This window comes from Myotis brandtii, unplaced genomic scaffold, assembly GCF_000412655.1.
Source record: "Myotis brandtii unplaced genomic scaffold, ASM41265v1 scaffold44, whole genome shotgun sequence".
NCBI lineage: Eukaryota > Metazoa > Chordata > Mammalia > Chiroptera > Vespertilionidae > Myotis > Myotis brandtii.
Window position 1 is genome coordinate 1,651,347 of NW_005366833.1, and position 17,883 is coordinate 1,669,229.

At 42.9% G+C, this 17,883-nt stretch overlaps 1 protein-coding gene across 1 annotated transcript in view; it reads left to right on the plus strand.

Moving 5' to 3' along the window:
• Positions 1-17,883, plus strand: part of LOC102254206 (histone-arginine methyltransferase CARM1-like) — a 206,584-nt gene that overhangs the window by 169,645 nt on the left and 19,056 nt on the right. The window contains exons 8-10 of the mRNA XM_014546316.1: positions 12,360-12,441; positions 13,859-13,944; positions 16,790-16,879. Coding sequence (XP_014401802.1) covers positions 12,360-12,441; positions 13,859-13,944; positions 16,790-16,879 — 258 coding nt within the window. The remainder of the gene's footprint in view (positions 1-12,359; positions 12,442-13,858; positions 13,945-16,789; positions 16,880-17,883) is intronic.

The window sequence follows — 17,883 nt, forward strand, 5'->3', positions numbered from 1 at the left end:
CAAAGAACCAGCTCTTGGTTTCATTGATTTTCTGTATTGTTTTTTTGGTCTCTATGTCATTTATTTCTGCTCTAATCTTTATTGGAAAAAAAACAAACAAACTTTTTTTTATATCTCACTTCCCCAGTCAGCCACCGATCACCCATTAAGTCCCCTTGCAGGAAAATTTCTAGAAGGAATCATCTATACTCAGCCATCTCCAGCTGCTCCCTTCAGTTTTTCTCAAGACACTCTCCCGAAACCACCCTTATCAAGGTCCCCAGTGCCCTGACCTCCACATTGCTAAAGTCAGTGATCAGTTCTCACTTCTCGACTTATTTAACTTGCCAGCATTTGAGCAGAATTATTTATTTGTCCCACATTCTTTTGATTTTTCTCCCTGGTCACTTTCTCAACCTGTCCTCCTCTGGTTCGTACTTGTCTCCTTAACCCCTTGATGTTGGAGTGCCCCAGGATGAAGTCTTTGGACCTCTTCTCTGTCCACAGTTGTTACGCCCTTGGTGAGTTCACCCATTCCCCAAGTTCACATACCATCTATATACTGATGATTCCCAAGTGTATCTTTCTAGCTCAGACATATCCTGGGAACTCCAAATTTTTCACAGTCAACTGCCTCTTGTAAATCTCCCTTTGGAGAGACTTACCATGTCTAAAACTCAACTTCTGATCTTCTCCACTAACACACAAACCTGCTCAACTCATAGTCTTTCTACCCCAATTGCTAAGAAGTTTATCTCCCAATCACTGAGCCCCCAAACCTTAAAGGCCTCTCTTCTTGTACCCCAGAGGAAAACCATCAAGAAATTATGTTGGCACTGTTTTCAAAATATATCCAGAATCTGACTAATTCTCAATATGTTCACTGTTCTCCCTTGATCCCAATACTATCATCTAATCTTGATTACTGCAATAGATTCTTAACCCATCTTTCCCAACATTTCCAAAACCTTCCAGTGGGTTCTCCCCAGTCTGGCTCTTCATTTCCTACTACCATATTCAGTCAGCTCCATCCACACTGGTTTCGTGCTCATCCTTAGACATATCAGACATGCTCCCACCGCAGAGCCTTTGCATTTGCTGACCTTTCCATCTGGAATACTTTTCCCTCAATATTAATGGCTACTTCCTTCACCGCCATAAAGTCTTCATCAAATGCCACCTTCACAATAACCCCTTCCCTGACCACCCTATTTAAAATAGTGACCATACAACTCCCAGCCCCACGTTTTCTGCTCTGTGTTTTTTCTCTAACACGTATCACCTCCTAAATGACATATACTTTCTTTATTTGTCATTGTTTATTTTTGTATCCCTTCTGATAGACTGTCAGCAATTACAAGAGCCAGAATTCTATGGATTTCCACTGTCTCCCAAGCACCCAGAACAGTGCCTGCCACATGCTAGGCCTTCAGTAAATATTTCTGAATGAGTAGAAATTTCAATAATCTCAAGCATCTATAGGAATAATTACTATTGATTTTAGTTGATATCTTTTCAATTTTTTCTGTTCTTCTTCATAAAATAAGAATCATACCACTTTATAGCATTTATTGTTTTTTCTTACTTTGACAATACCTTGTTGACATTTTCTCATTCTGTTATTCTTCTATATTCTACCAGAATATAGAACTTTATAGAGTTTTATATTCTAAATTCTAAAAGTAACAACACTAAAGTAAGTTTCCTATTATAGAAATCTTGATGTACATTCTGATTATTTCCTTACAATAAATTGCTAGAAGCAGAATCACTGGACCAAAAGGTGTGAAGAAGGAACTTTAAAAATTGTCCTTATATATTGCCAAATTGCCCTGTGGAAAAGTTTTACCAATTAACACTTCCACCAGTGGAATATGAGAATGTCTGCTCAGTCTTGCCCATAAGGGATATGTTTTATTTTTTTAAATGCCAATTTGATTTGCAAAAAAAAAAATGGTGGCCAGTTTATTTTTAATCTGCACTGCTTTGATAGCTGGTGCATTTGAATTATTTTATTTTTAGTCAATAAACACACAAAAATATTTTTAAAACCATGTAGTTCTCAAAATTTACAGCCTTTGCTTTCTTTCTAATTTCCCTCCCTTTATAAAGCAGTTTCTGCATTAGACTACTAGCATGTGGATCTTCGGTTGCATTGCCCCAGGGAACAGGTGGTGAAAGCTTGCAAGATTTCTGTTAGAAGAAGCAAAGAAGTGGAAATGCTGGCTGAGAGGAAGAAGGGGGATGAAAAAAGAAATGAGTTTGGGTGCATTCTGAGGGAGTCAGCTGAGAGACTGAGGAACAACTCACAGGCTGAATAAGGTCATCAGGTGTAATGAGTTATTAGTCTTCACATGACTTTCCTACCAATAGCACTTGACACCATTGGCTCTTCACATCTGGAGCCTAAACTTGGTTGTCCTTCTTTACTGGCCCCAACTGCTCAGTCTCCTCCCCATCATGATCCAAATCTTCAACACTGGATTGACTTCAGGTTCATTCTTCATTGTCTTCCTCTTTCTGTCTGTACTCACTTCCTTACTGATCTCATTCAGTCTCCTGGCTGTCAATATTGTCTTTAGGCTGACAACTCCCATGGTTAGAACTCCAGCCCAGATCTCTCCCTGGAACCATAGACTTCAGATGTCCATCTGGCTGTTAACAAGTCTACTTAGATTCTGTCGGGTATCTTAAATTTAACATGTCCAAAGGCAAGCTGCTGCTCTTCACCGCCACCCCCTTAGTACGTTTATTGCAGTTAACGAACAAAAAGCATAGGCAAACTGGCAGTAGTTAAAAGCCGGATGAATCAGACTCTAGAACCAGACTGAACTGTGCTTAATTCTGGGTTCTATCAATTACTAACTGTAAAACCTTAGCCAGATTAGTTCAGTCTTTCTGAAACACAATTTCTTTATTTATAAATTAAAGATCACAATATTACCTGCCTGGGGATGGGGGCATTGCAGTTTCAGGGCAGTTGAGGGGTCTGCCAGATGCTGCATGTATCTATCCCAATTGTAGATTCAGGGACTGCAGAAATAAACAAGGGTGAATATGAACCCCTTAGATACCCCATGCAATGGACTTGTTCCAAATCTTCATTTACTACCTGTCCTCCATAAGCCCTTATCTACTAGAGGCACCCTAAACACTCTAGTATCAATATCAGTTCACCCTTGTTATCTAACATTCCTTTAAAAATTGAGATATTTGCCTGACTAGTGTGCCTCAGTTGGTTGAGCATGATCCCAGGAGGTCACCGGTTCGATTACTGGTCAGGGCACATGCCCAGGTAGCAGCTCGATCCCAAGTGTAGGGGACATGCAGGAGACAGCCGATCGATGTTTCTCATCGATGTTTCTATCTCTCCCTCTCCCTTCCTCTCTCTGAAGTCAATAAAAACATATTTCTTAAAATTGAGATATTCTCCTTTCTCCCACATAGTTACTTTGTCCCAGAAACCCAGGTCCTCTGGAGAAGGACTGAGGAATATTTGCCATAACTGCTTGTGGTGCTTCAGGGGCCTGGGCCTCCACTTCAATCATGGACCGGTGGTCTCTGGACCCATAAACCAGATCTGGAAATTAGTTCTGCAAAATAAGTGAGGGGCCCACTCTTTGTATTGTGACAGCTGATGCCATCAGCTCACCAGCTAGCAAGTTTGTTGTTGTCGTTCTTGTTGTTCTACAAATTGAGTACCATCCTAGTGACTGTACATCTCTTTCGCCTCTCTGGTAACACTAGGATCTATCAGCATCCACCACAGATCCCTGTGGGTCAAGGTATTGCCACTCTAGCCTTGCTGTCTAACACAGTATTATGTCATTTTTGCCTATGACAGTCAATTACTGCTTTATTGCTTCTGACATTTTTAAAATTCCATCCACATTGTGCTCATTGAGAGCATAATTTAATGGCAACATCACCTGTTATTATTGATCTACTGAGGAGAGCCACCGTAAGCATCTCAAAAATGCCACTGCTCTCTCACTAAGTTACTCCAGGTTACCTAATAAAAGGAAGGTTTTCTGGGCTTTGCCTGAGAACAGTCACATAGAATGTTCTTAGATCTTCTATAGTAAATTCATCTATTATTTCCACCTCTCTGAGCCTTCTGACCCTTTCTTCAATACTATGCTGCAGAAGTTCTGGAATCTCTGTCTCATTAACTGCAGGCCTCATGATGACCAAGCTTCAAAGCGACTTCCCAGCAGACCATGAGGACTAGTCTCTTGCTAGAGCATTGAATCTGTGGAGTACCCCTTGTCAGTAAATTGTACCCTCACCTGACTTATATTCTACCCTAGTTCAACACCTTTAAAAATCCATTTCCATACATATTTTCCTGGTTCTTAGCAGAAAATATTAACCAGCTTCTGCAGTTCCTTAGGTGTGTAAGTTATCTCCTCCTAGAATAGGAATCGTACTTACTGCTTAGACCTATCAGCCGGACGGCAGTGGGCAGTAATGAGGCAAATCCTGAGGGGAACAAAATTATCTTGCAAGGCACAAGCTTCAGGATAAGTTATGCAGTCTTTAGGCAAAGGGAAGCTATTCTCTGCTGTGAACAGGTGTAAGAATTCTGCTTCTACTGGCCTGAAGTAGTCGTGGGAGTTGGGAAGGTGTTTTCAGGATTCTCTGCCTTGTCCACTCAGCTGTCCCAACCCCAGATCTCAGAGCCCTACTCTTTCCCTGTCAGGGCCCCAATATGATACATAAGACAAAGTTGCCTGTCCAGTCTCCTTCACAACTCTTCTGCTATTACTCTTTTACTACCTCCTTTGGGGGTGGGGAGATGGGCAATTCTAATTTGAGGAATTGTCCAATTTTTTACCTGAGTTTTGGCACAGCAGGTCTGGGAGCACCGAGGAGATAGGAATTCCTTTAAATTCTGCTAAGAAAACCCTCCTGGTTTCACAGTGTGTCTTAAGTTGGGAGTTGGCTGCCCTGAGAATATAATTTTCTTTTTTGCAATGTTTCCAATGCTGTTAACAGAGACTTGCCTGCTCCTCACTCCATATAATTATTATCATCCCAGAACCTCAAGCACACAGTCACCATATAGCCCAATGCTTCACCTTCTACCTTTACTGCATCCTAATTAACCACCAGTGGGATCATTAGTAATTGCGATGAAACTACATGCCAAGCGTTATCACTCCCTGCTAGCAGTGAGGATTCTCTTGTCATCACATTGGTGAGTAATTCCATCTTGAGGGTCTACATTCTAGGGTCACACTTTATATTGATTGTCTTTGCTTGGGGTCCCCAGAAATCCCGGTCCTAGACACAGCTTATAAGGTACCACTCTAGTAAAAAATATAATCTCAGTGAAACCAGAATGAGGAGAAACAAGAGTGAGGCAGGCAAGGAGGGAAGTAATACACAAGTACATTACTGAGCTGAACACTGTGTGGTATCAAACATCAAGAAATTGTGCTTGATCTATTGATTGAACCACATCTCAGGACAGTTTATACAAGGGTGGGAGAGAAGCATAGGTATCCATTGGCTCTTATATCCCCATTGGTCAGATGTTCATCCTTCCACGTTAACTACATTCTGGATTGTTCATGCATGGGCACCAAATGGGCCTCGAGGCATCTCATGCTCCAGAGTCAGCAGGGATGCCTGGGGGCAGGAGGGGAGAGACACATGGTGCAGGCCTGAGAGGAAGCATTGTTGGGTTGTGCTCAGGTGGGGTCAGATGAGCCCCTACCTCGACATAGCAGGAGCAGAACACATGGCTGAGGATTCCAGAGACAGGTAAGACTGAGCAAATCTGACACTTAAAAGGTGATACACCACTTAAGGAACCAAAGGAAAGGAGCCATTTCCCTTTTCAGAGTGTTATGAATGGATGATATGCATCCATCATGCTCGACAAGAGCAGATCCAATTGAATATCAGGGATAGATACCCTTTGTGGATGGCCTGTAGTCGGTTGTTCTTTACAGAGATCGGAAGTCCGTGCTTGCAAAGGACAAGGGAAGATGAATGTAACAGGAGTCTGCCACAGGCAATAAGAGCTCCCATTTTGCACCATTCCACTCCAAATATACTAAATGTCTTGCTGACCATGGTACTGCTGAGAAACAGGAAATCCAGTCAGCTGAATGAACAATCTGCTAAATTCCACTGTGAAGATAATGGGTAGTTTGTTCCTAGGCTAATTCTGCTCCCAAACTGAAATTTCTACTAAAGGTTCTTGGGGCATAGGTAGAGTTTTAGGCCTTCTGGTCTGTCCCAGTAATATATTTGGCCCTGATAGTCACTGGTTCATAGAAATGTTATGTGGGCCAAATAAGAACATTTCAAATCACTGTGTGATAAAAAAAAGATTTTTGTCGGAAGCTAAGCAATATGCACAAAGTGTCACAGAGAAGGAACTTTTGCAGGAGTACTGAGACCAGTACAATCATGTTTGGATTTTCATAGGCCACTGTCGTTGTTTTGTTATTTTTCAATGATTTTTAGAGCCATAATTTCCTTTCAACTCCCCAGTATTTTATATATATATATATTCCCTTGGCTTCTCTGTTTATATCTGCAGCTCTTGAACTTATCTGGCTTTTGCTTATAGAATAAGCCTTGATTTTTACATTCATCTTTTTTTGTAACTTGTGTCAAATTCATAGCTCTTCCATAATACTCTGCTGCGGAACCCATACACATCCAGACCTGTGTCATCAAGGATGTAATATTTCAGTTTCTGGATCCTCTGACATCAGAGCTGACCATTTACAGACAGAATCACCAATCCAGCAGACATCCTCTTTACCATGCCCTGGCCCTGGTACTAATGGCTAAACCAATCTAGTTCCTTACACACAGAATTAGGAGTCCATAAAAAGCTATTTATTATGTTCATAGCACGTATACAGGCAGACTCTTATTAATTGTTTTCTTTCTACTTTTGGTTTTAAGAAACAAAAAAAATGAAAAATTATAAGAAAAAGAATATTTCTGATGAATTTATCTGAAAACCCAAGAGTAGATTCAGCTTCTCAAGTACAAGTGGGTTGTGCTCAGGTGGGGTCAGATGAGCCCCTCCCTCCAGCTCTCTCTCTCAGCCCCACTCAGTTCTTGGATAGGCATTTTCTGGTCAGATGAGCCCCTCCCTCCAGCTCTCTCAGCCCCACTCAGTTCTTGGATAGGCATTTTCCTCTGGAAGCAACGAGGTTTCCAGCAAATCTAGATTTAGAGACTCATATCTCCATGTCTACTTCTCCTTTGTAACAGTAGGAGCAAATATCTTAGACTTGATTGTCTTTGAGTCAGATGTTTAACTCTGGATCCATTGCCAAGGCCAGGAAGATAAGATGCTCTAATTGGCTGAGACTGAGCTACATGCCAACTTTTAGAGGGCAGAGTCAAGACCATCCAAACCACAAGAACAGAAAGCGGGCAAGAGGTATCTCCCAGAAGATCTGTTGTCATTAACAGAAGAAGAGCAGCCATTTGCTGGTAGAACAAACAAAAGATGTCCACTACCCACAATTGTCTTGACACTCTTCCTTCTGACAGGCTTTCTGTCACTTCTTACAGAAGAGCCACATCTGAAATTTGGATTCTTTTAAGGCCTGTGCACCCATTTCCCCCTCTCCTTTGTACTAAAAAACATATTTTACAAATACAAAATGTATATAAATATAGCACATGTAAAATATCAGCTGCATTATTTTGATGGGGTTTAAATCAGCAAAACCAGACACAAAATGAGTTGAGCATCTTTACACGATGGTACATCTGCATTCTGCTGATGCATAAAATTATCAGAAACAGCCAAGCCTTTAGTCCTGCCATATGTAAGGGATGTATAAGAAGTTGAATAAAGATGCAATTTGTTCCTAGACAGCCATCATTCTCCTATCAGCAGTGATGGCGAACCTATGAACTCATTTTTTTGGTTGATTTTTCTTTGTTAAATGGCATTTAAATATATAAAATATATAAAATATCAAAAATATAAGTCTTTGTTTTACTATGGTTGCAAATATCAAAAAATTCCTAAATGTGACACGGCACCAGAGTTAAGTTAGGGTTTTTCAAAATGCTGACATGCCGAGCTCAAAAGGTTCGCCATCACTGTCCTATCAGTGTTCCCACCAGGCCATTCCAAACACCCTCTTATGCTGCATTCTCAGTACCCTATGTGACATAGGTGACATTCTTGGATCCTTGCTTTTGGTTTCTAGTTCTTAGGGTAATATATGACTTTCATTGATTGGCATCCCTTGGTTGTTAATTTCAATAAAGTATAGTGCATTAAGATACCCAAAAGTTGTTTAACTGTCCAACAGCAGAATGAGGTTTCCCTTCCCTCTTGTCTCCTTTCTTCCTTCATTATATTTTCTTAATGTTTTTGATCTTTTTAAAGGAAGGAAGCTTTTGATGTGGATTGAGTGATTTTTTTTGTTAGAGTGAAGAAGCAAAGATTTTATTAAAGTAAAATATCTGAGTTATGCTTTGAGAGAGTGTGTTCATATGAGCAAGAGAAAGGAATGCTCGCATTGGAGAAGCTCTCTTCTGTTGAATCTGGAGACTAGTGCCAACTAATGCAAGAGAGCCCAAGGCTGTACCACCCTCCTTCTAAGACAGATCCAGACACTGGTGGGGAGGAGGGACAAAAGACCAAGGTGAACTAGAGGAGCGACTACAAGAACAAGAGAGGCTGGAGGAGGGAGGTTCTCCTGGCTGCTTCCCTGAGCTAGGCTCAGCGTAGAGAATGTGGAGAAGTTAAGGTGATGGTAAATGGCTTGCCCCTTTCTCTGCATTGTGGGTATGTTTAGGCATAACTAACAGTAAGATGGTTTTCCTTCTGGACTGTAGTTGTAGGAGGTTCCAGATGCTGCATGTATAGGGGGCGGGCAGGATGGGGGGAGGAGAGCACTTGGAATTTAGAAGACAGGACAAAAACACACACACATAGATTCTGCCTTACGTGCTTCTAAAGGGATCATAAGTTAAGTTGGAAAATAAAACCCACATATAATGATAATGATCCCCAGCTTCTAAGTCAACAGATTCATTTCCTAATCCATCCCCCCACCATGTATCGTAGGAGACCCAGAGAGATGCCAGCTCCCATCTGCTTTAATCATTTTATGATGCATTTCAGGAGATTTGAGATTTCTAAGAATTAGAAATAAAGTCCAGCCAGAAAATTTTTAAAACCCAGGTAGTGGGCTCTGTGCCCACAACTCTCCGTCTGCCCAAGGAATGGTGCCCATTTGCGCCACACTGATCATGGCTACTGGGCTTTAATTGGCACTGAACACACAAAGCAAATGGCACAGAGAGCTGTGGTTGTATGCGAAGAACAGAGAGCCGTTCTCAACCTCAGCCACTGCCAGGCAGGGGCTGTCTTTGCTCTTGGGGATTTCTCTTTCACCTACTTGGCGAGAATTCTAGACCAGCTAACTTAGTAGTGTTCAACCCTGATTGCACATTAGAATTACCTATTGAATTGGAAACAAATAAGTGCTAGGGCTGTACCCCCAGATCAAATCAATCACAAATGTGTATGTGGGGGGCGGGGGGAGCATGCAGTCCCGGCCTCAGCACTTTTAAAAAGCTTTCAGGGGATTCTAAAGGAAGGACAAGGTGGAGTCCTTCTGGGCTCTCTGGGAAGTTGTCTGTCTGTCTGCCTCTCTGACTCTGTCTGACCCTTCCATCTTTCTCTTCTCTCTCTCTCTCTCTCTCTCTCTCTCTCTCTCTCTCTCTCTCCCCCCCTCCCCCCTCTCTTTCTCCTTTTCCCTCTCTCACTACCCTCCTCCTCCTTTCCTCCAATAAAAACTTTTGTGACAATGACTTATTTCCCCACGAACACGTCCATATCCTTCTAAATCTGAAAAGATTGTTTAAACATACAGTATTGTGTTTCCCAAGCATTTTCTAGGACTATAGGAGATTGTTTTCAAGATGTGTGTTTGTAAAATGATACGCAGCACTGTTCTCCTTTACCTGTAGGCCAGCCTGGCTCTCGCCCCTGGTGGAAGGAAAAGATTAAGAAACAAGTCACGAACCTGAAGAAACTTGGAGGAATGATTTTCCATTTCTCCATTATCCTTATTGGCTCTTGTGCTCACACATAGGGCCGTTTAGGACACCAGTTTCTCCATTCATTCATTATATAAATATATAGATTTATATGTAGACATTTTCAGTCCTACTGGTATGTGAGGTCCCATGCTAAGTGCTAGATATACACTGATGAAAAAGAAAATACTTCTGTTTTTTAAGTGGGTGAAACTTGAATATTTCATTGTCACACAAGGTTTTACATTTTTACATTATGGAAATATTTCATCTAATTCATAAAGATTGAATAGGAATTAACAGGGTAAAAAAAGGAAAGGGTCATTCTAGGTAGAGGGAAAACAAGCAAAGGCTCAGAGATGAGAAATAGGACAAGTTCTTCAGGATCTGTAAGGAGCTCAGTGGGGCTTGCATTGCACTTGGAGGTTGAGGACTGGCAGTTGAGTTAACACTATGATGCTTTCCTGCGTCTCTCGGGAGCATCAGAGACTTTGCCTCCTGTTGTAGAGCCTTCCTTTGGCTGTGCCTTCCATCAAAATATAAGTGCACCACAGATTTTAATGTTTATTCTGTGCTTTGTTTTGTTTTTTCTCTCTCTCTTCCCTCCATATTGGCAGGTGGACTTGGGGGGAATGGAGATGGAAAAATTAAATTCCCATCTGATTGAGAGGCTATATAACACACACCCTTAGTAAACCTCTTTTTAATCTCAGGATAAAAGCCCTCACTCTTTAGTAGTGAGGTCCCAAGCCTTCCTAGAGTTGGACCTGGGAATTTGAATTTTTACAGATTGGGAACCATTGCCCTAGTCCCCAGCGCTGAAGTGAAGTTCAGAGAATGACAGGAGACTCTTAGACAGCAGTGACAAAATGCCAAACAAAATAAGCCAGTCAGAGAAAGATAAATATCACATGACCTCACTCATGTGGAATCTAATGAACAAAATAAACTGATGAACAAAATAAACCCAGAGACACAGAATCATGGAACAGACTATGGGACCTCAGAGGGAAGGTGGGGAAGGATGGGTGGGAGAGAGAGATCAACCAAAGAACTTGTATGCATATATGCATAACCCATGGACACAGACAATAAGGTAGTGAAGTCCTGGGGGCTGACTAGAAGAGTTGGCGGGGGGGGGGGGGAGGAGGAAGACACATAGATAGTAATTTCAACTATAAAGATTTTTTTTTAAATGCCAAGCACTGCTCAAGGGCTTTGCTTGTATTAACTCATTTAATCCTTACTGTAACCCTACAAAGTGAGCTTTGCATTATTTTTCTTTTTAGAGATAAGAAAACTGAGAGTTCATGTGACTTGCCCAAGGCACACAGCCAGTCATCTGCAGAGTTTGAACAAAGCTAGTCTATTTCAACTATAAAGATTTTTTTTTAAATGCCAAGCACTGCTCAAGGGCTTTGCTTGTATTAACTCATTTAATCCTTACTGTAACCCTACAAAGTGAGCTTTGCATTATTTTTCTTTTTAGAGATAAGAAAACTGAGAGTTCATGTGACTTGCCCAAGGCACACAGCCAGTCATCTGCAGAGTTTGAACAAAGCTAGTCTTAATCCAGATACTGGATCTCCTCCCTAAATAACCAAGACCTTTAGGCAACATGACAAAGAGCCCTGGCTGTGCTGCAGGTGGCAGTGGTCGCTGGTGACTGTGTACAGCTGGGGCACTGAAGGAGAAAGCAGGATTTGTAGCACTTGCCGGGTGTCACTGACCACAGAATTGAGGAGAAGTGTGCACAATGGACTGTGACAATCCAGCCGTCACTCACTGTGACTGCCCGTGTCTGCCACGACAGCAAAGGCCATCGTGAAGGTGCAGGCCAGTGGCTACGGAAGGACAGAAAAGGAAAATCCATTTCCCAAAACAGCAGGAGTGTCCAGAGGCTTTGCAGATCTAAAGTCGTGCTCTGGGTTAGGCTAATGAGAGGGCCCAGAAATTGTATTTTGGGACTTGCATAGAGTGTCATACAGCAGGCATGAGATCAAGGATGGGGCATGAGGTCAAGGATGGGAGCCCAAAGGCCTTCCTCCCCACCCCCACCCCCCATATCCTTCTCATTGTTCTCCCCACAAGAAATTTCCTTTACCTCAGCTCCACCCTCCCTTCTCTCTTGCCCAGCACAGGTCAAGTGCAGGTCTTAGAGAACATTTTCAGCTCTGCTGCTGCCTACTGACCAGTTGCCCTTCACATGGCCTCATTCTTGCTCCAGAGCTAACTTAGATGACCTGTGAGGAGCTTGAACACCACAGCTATGCTGGGCTTGGGGACTCAGGGGAGAGATGGGATGAGATACATGGTGATACTTTATGCTATTTCAGGTACCAGCAGTGCTTCTATGGGGTCAACCTGTCCAGTCTCCGGGCTGCTGCAGTGGATGAATACTTCAGACAGCCAATCGTTGTAAGTGTGTCCTCTTTACAGGCTTCCTCCCGTGTGTTTATCTGTTGATTCATTCATTCATTCACGCACTCGTGAGCCTGCATACACCGTGCTGCCAGGCTGGGTGCTGAGCCATCACAGAAGAGCATATGTTTTCAAGTCTTCCAGCGCTGATCTCCCAGTCAATTAGGAAAATTCTCAGAGAATGGTACTGTTGAAGGCAAGGCGATTTGAGGACTGCCTTTCAATAAGTGACTCCTAATTTTCTTTCTGCTCAAACGCATCCCCTGCACACACTCAGCCTTCCCACTTCTTCAATAATTCACATCCTCCCATTGATTCCAGTGGTCCAAGGCGCAATTGAAGAGGAAGTGTTGTAAATAAATAGCTTAGAAGAGGCGCTTTGCTGGCAAGAAGATTGGGGTTTCAGTTGTGGCTCCATCTAGCCGTGTAACCTTGGGCAACTTGATGTTTGCGTTGTCTGAAACTCTTCCAGTTGTAAGTGGAAGGAAACCCAACTCAAATGGCTTAAACCAGTGGTACTCAACCTTCCTAATGCCGTGACCCTTTAATACAGTTCCTCATGTTGTGGTGACCCCCAACCATAAAATTATTTTCGTTGCTACTTCATAACTGTAATTTTGCTACTGTTATGAATCGTAATGTAAATATCTGACATGCAGGATGTATTTTCAGGGGTCGCGACCCACAGGTTGAGAACCGCTGGCTTAAGCTGAAATGGAATCACAGGCCCTCAAGGAATGCAAAGCCTGGGGATAGAGCTTGCTTCAGGGACCTGCTGCAGTTCGGACAGTGCCCCAGGCTCTGGTTTTTCGATCCTCAAATGCAAAGCCTGGAGATAGAGCTTGCTTCAGGGACCTGCTGCAGACGTTCGGACAGTGCCCCAGGCTCTGGTTTTTCGATCCTCATCACGTATCCCCATTTCCTCTGATGTAACTCTGTTCCTAGGCAGGAGCCCCCCTCAGGGCAGGAAGATGTTGCGGAAGCTCCAGGCTCAGATTCTTAAAACTCTGAGTCCCAAAGAAGAGCCTGCCTTTTCCTAATAACTTGGACAAAAGCCCCAGAATTAGTTCCGATAAAGCCTGATTGTCCAGTGAACTTAGTTACTGTTCAACTTCTTGGAATGTGGAGAAGAGATCAATTCTGGTTGGTCAAAAACCACCACATGCCTGCTCCAGAGAATTTGTGAAGATTGATATAGCCTAGTAAAGCACAAAATACTTAGGGCTGGGCATATAGTAACCACTAAACAAATGTTAGCTTGTATTAGCAATATTATTCTCATTAAGTTCATGCCTTCTAAAGTCTAACCCTTACTGACTTAAAATTCCAGGAGAAAAGCTAGACTGCAATCAATCTTGCTTGAATTCAGTCTGTCCTGACAGAAAGATAACATCTTTGTGTGTTTTTTCCCCAGGACACATTTGACATTAGGATTTTGATGGCTCGATCAGTCAAGTACACAGTGAACTTTATGGATGCAAAAGAGGCAGATCTCCACAGGTTTGTACCAATCAGAGACGCTCCAGATTTTTAAATCTCCTCTCTAGCTCTCCCATCCCCAAAACTGCAGTGCAGAGATATGCTGCTCACGCAGGGAAGAGATTTGAGGTCTGAGTCACACACGGGAATAGTACATTAGCACTAGTTTCCCTTATTGCAGAATAAGGGTAAGGATTGTTTTAATAATTGAATGAGAAAAATTAAACAGTATATCTCTACTTCTATAACCAGACACTATTCTGAGCCCTTAACATATGACTCATTTAATCCTCACAGCAGCACCATGCAAATGGTACTATTGTTATGTCCATTTTACCAATGATAAATATGAGGCAGAGTGAAGCAATCAATTGCATAAGGTCACAGAATGAATAAATGTTATGAGAGCTAGGACTTGAACCGTTCAGAGTCTGGGCTTTTTAACAATTCTCCCAGGTCAGTGCCAATAAGAATGACAAGAAGAGCTACAATCTGATGAGTGCTTACTACATGCTAGGTACTGTGCTAAATATTTTACAGGCACTGGCTCATTTTCAAAGAAGGCACTCAATCAATGCTATAGCGTTTGCCCTCCTTCTCTCCACTTAAAGAGACTCTGCACTGAGGACTCATTTCTCAGATGGTGATATGAATCCTCTTGGGCGACCTTTCACTAGTATTTTGTTTTTTCCTTCCCGAGAAGATCAATATTTATGTGTTTCTTTTCTGGGTAAGAAATTTAAGACCCAGCCAGATTATAATTTGCTTGGACTCATGAGGAATCAAGGGTCAGACTTTAGAAAATGCAGCTGGCTGACTCAAACCATTGCCTACCTTGAGATCACAATGGACAAAAGGTGTCAGTCAGGATAGGCCAAAACATGCTGCAGTAACAAAAAAGGATCTTTAGTGCTTGTAATATCCCAGGTGTCTTTCTCCCCTACACTGTTTATCCATCATGCACCAGCTTCAGCTCTGCACACCCCTCAGTCACTCCTCAGTCAGGCTGGTGTGGCAGCCTCTGTCTGCAACGATGCCAGTCCCTGAGAAAAAAGGAGGAGTGTAGCAAAATATGCACTGGCAATAAAAGTTTGTGCCTGGAAACAACACAGTGCACTTCTGTTCACATTTAATTGGTCAACATAAATCACATGGCGGTACCTGAACTCAAGTGAGTGAGTAAATGCAACCCTACTGTATGCTTGGAGCAAGAGAACTGGCGTGTGTGAACTACCAAAGTAACTACCGCAGGGCCAGACAAGAGTGATTCCGACTGGCTCCATTGGCTGCTCTGGGCTACCTCCTGAGTTCCAGGAAGGTTTTTGAAAACTCTGAGATGTCATCTATCCATTTGGTCATTGATTCAACAAACGTTTATTGAGATCCTACTGTGTGCCAGGCACTGCGCTGGTGCATGCCCAGGTAGGAGCTCGTGATCCATTTAGAGCAGCGGTTCTCAACCTGTGGGTTGCCACCCCTTTGGCGGTCGAACGACCCTTTCACAGGGGTCGCCTAAGACCATCCTGCATATCAGATATTTACATTACGATTCATAACAGTAGCAACATTACAGTTATGAAGTAGCAACGAAAATAATTTTATGGTTGGGTCACAACATGAGGAACTGTATTTAAAGGGCCAGAAGGTTGAGAACCCCTGATTTAGAGGAATGCCAAAAATGGGAGGAAATAATTGTAATACGATACCAACAAATTCAATGTGACAAGTACAATGGAAATCTCCAGGAATGCGCTGACACTGCAGGTGGAGGAAGTTAGACCTTTGGGGGCAGCATACCTGCAAATAAGGTACAACCCTCTTTGAAAGTTTCTAGAGCACTCACTAAAATAAGTCTCCTTGGAGGAATACAGCCCCGGCCATGGACCCGTAATACTGCTGTTCAAGAGTGAAACACTTTAAGGCAGGGGTCCTCAAACTTTTTAAACAGGGGGCCAGTTCACTGTCCCTCAGACTGTTGGAGGGCCGGACTATAGCTTAAAAAAAAAACTATGAACAAATTCCTATGCACACTGCACATATCTTATTTTGAAGTAAAAAAACAAAACGGGAACAAATACAATATTTGTATTTGCATGTGGTCCGCGGGCCGTAGTTTGAGGACCCCTGCTTTAAAGTTTTCAAAACACTCTCATATACATTGTTTTCCTCATTTGACATTCACAAGAACCTTGTGATGAAAGTAGGAGATTTTGTTACGCTTCAACAAATGAAAAAACCGAGATTCAGAGAATTGAAGTAACTTTGGAAGGTCCCACAGTAAAGCAGGTCCAGCATCTGGATGTTGTTGTATCATTTCCAATCTTCTTTCCATTCCCACTTATTCTGCGTTTGGCATAAACGGTGGTCACTTCTGCATGACTTCTGCGGTAGCCTGGTGGGAAGTTAAATTGCCTCCCTGAAAAGTAAATGAACTATGGCAATGACCTTTGGAGCTTGCAATCCACTTCATTTTTCAGAGGCCTGAGCAGCCTTTCCGTTTGAACAGCTGCGCAGGGGGACTGCCAGAGCCCATGTTTTGGCTTCTTGAAGGATGGTTGTCACCTGTGTCCTGGGCCGTCCCCCTCTTCAGTAGTCAAACGCGGCTCCAGGTGCTGCACTCGCCCAGGGGTGCTCTGGGTCGTTGCAGCACAGTGGTGTGGTCCTCGCAGAATTTTGTCAAGAGCAACAATCTCAAATATGCAGCGTCACCCCAGCATTAATCACACCGAGAGAATCTTGTTGCCAAAGCCAAAGCACTTAAGAGAGAAGGAAAATATTCTGTGAGTGTTCCCACTCATCTCACAAGAGTATCCAGGATGTCTGTCAACAAGAAAATGTTTCTTCTTTCTCTTTTGTTTCCTTGCAGAGTAGAAATCCCCTTTGTGTTTCAGATGACACAGTCTGGCCTCATCCACGGCCTGGCGTTCTGGTTTGACGTGGCCTTTGTCGGATCTCTGTAGGTATCACCCCCCTTCTTTACCTCCTCTCTCCCATGCTGTCCTCTGCTGTTTCTAATCATACCTTTAAAATGTTTTAAAATTAATTTCAACTGCAACAATACTGGTTTTTATGCATTCCAAGAAGATAAGCATTGATGTTAGTGTTACTTTCAGATTTTAGGGTGAACTGAAAATAAGACGGTTTTCCATAGTGTCATATCGACTCTGGCTCAAAGGAAGGAGTGAGAGAGGGTCTATGCTTTATCTACCCTCCTGCTTTTTTCCAGAATAGATGTGGAGGGGCAACCATCCCACCTGACTGCAGAATCTCTTGTGTCTGGGGTAATACCTCGTGTCATTCTTTCTCCCATTCACAGCCTTTGCTTTCACAGTCTAGGATCCCTTTTTAATGACCAGGCAGGCTGGTCGTGCTGATGCTAATTGCAACATTAGGTAACTTCTCCATCCTGCACTCACTCCTTTCTCCCTACTGCAAAGGGTTGGAAGTTGCAGGGCTTTAAAAGAGGATTAAAAACCACCTACAAGTTGACCGTTAGGACTTGGGGCTCCTTGTAAAGGCTTCGCCACTCCCACACCCCACATCTTTGCTCTCCTGACTTCTCGGCCCTCTTCCTGGGCTTGCTCCAGTGCTCCAGCTAGCAAAGAGATTTGCTTTGAGTCAAATGACCAGACAAAAGGAACCCCTTCACAGTACCCTCTCCTCTACCCCTTATCGCACCATCCAGGCTTGTCTTTGCACCTGCTGAAAAAGAAGGGCCCATGGATCTGTGATAAAGTTTGGGGTTCGGGGAGAAGGGGGTCCCTGGAAGCCTTGCCTAGGCTGGCAGAGAGAAAGAAAATGATGTGCAGGTCATTCCTACACCACATAAGCATGTCCATTCAAAGATTCCATACATTTTTCCCTAAGACTTTCCCCCAGTAAATATCCCAAGTAAATGAATCTGTTCCTGAGAAGGTGATGGCAACAAGCTTTCAGTGGCCTGCTTCCAGCGGGACATTT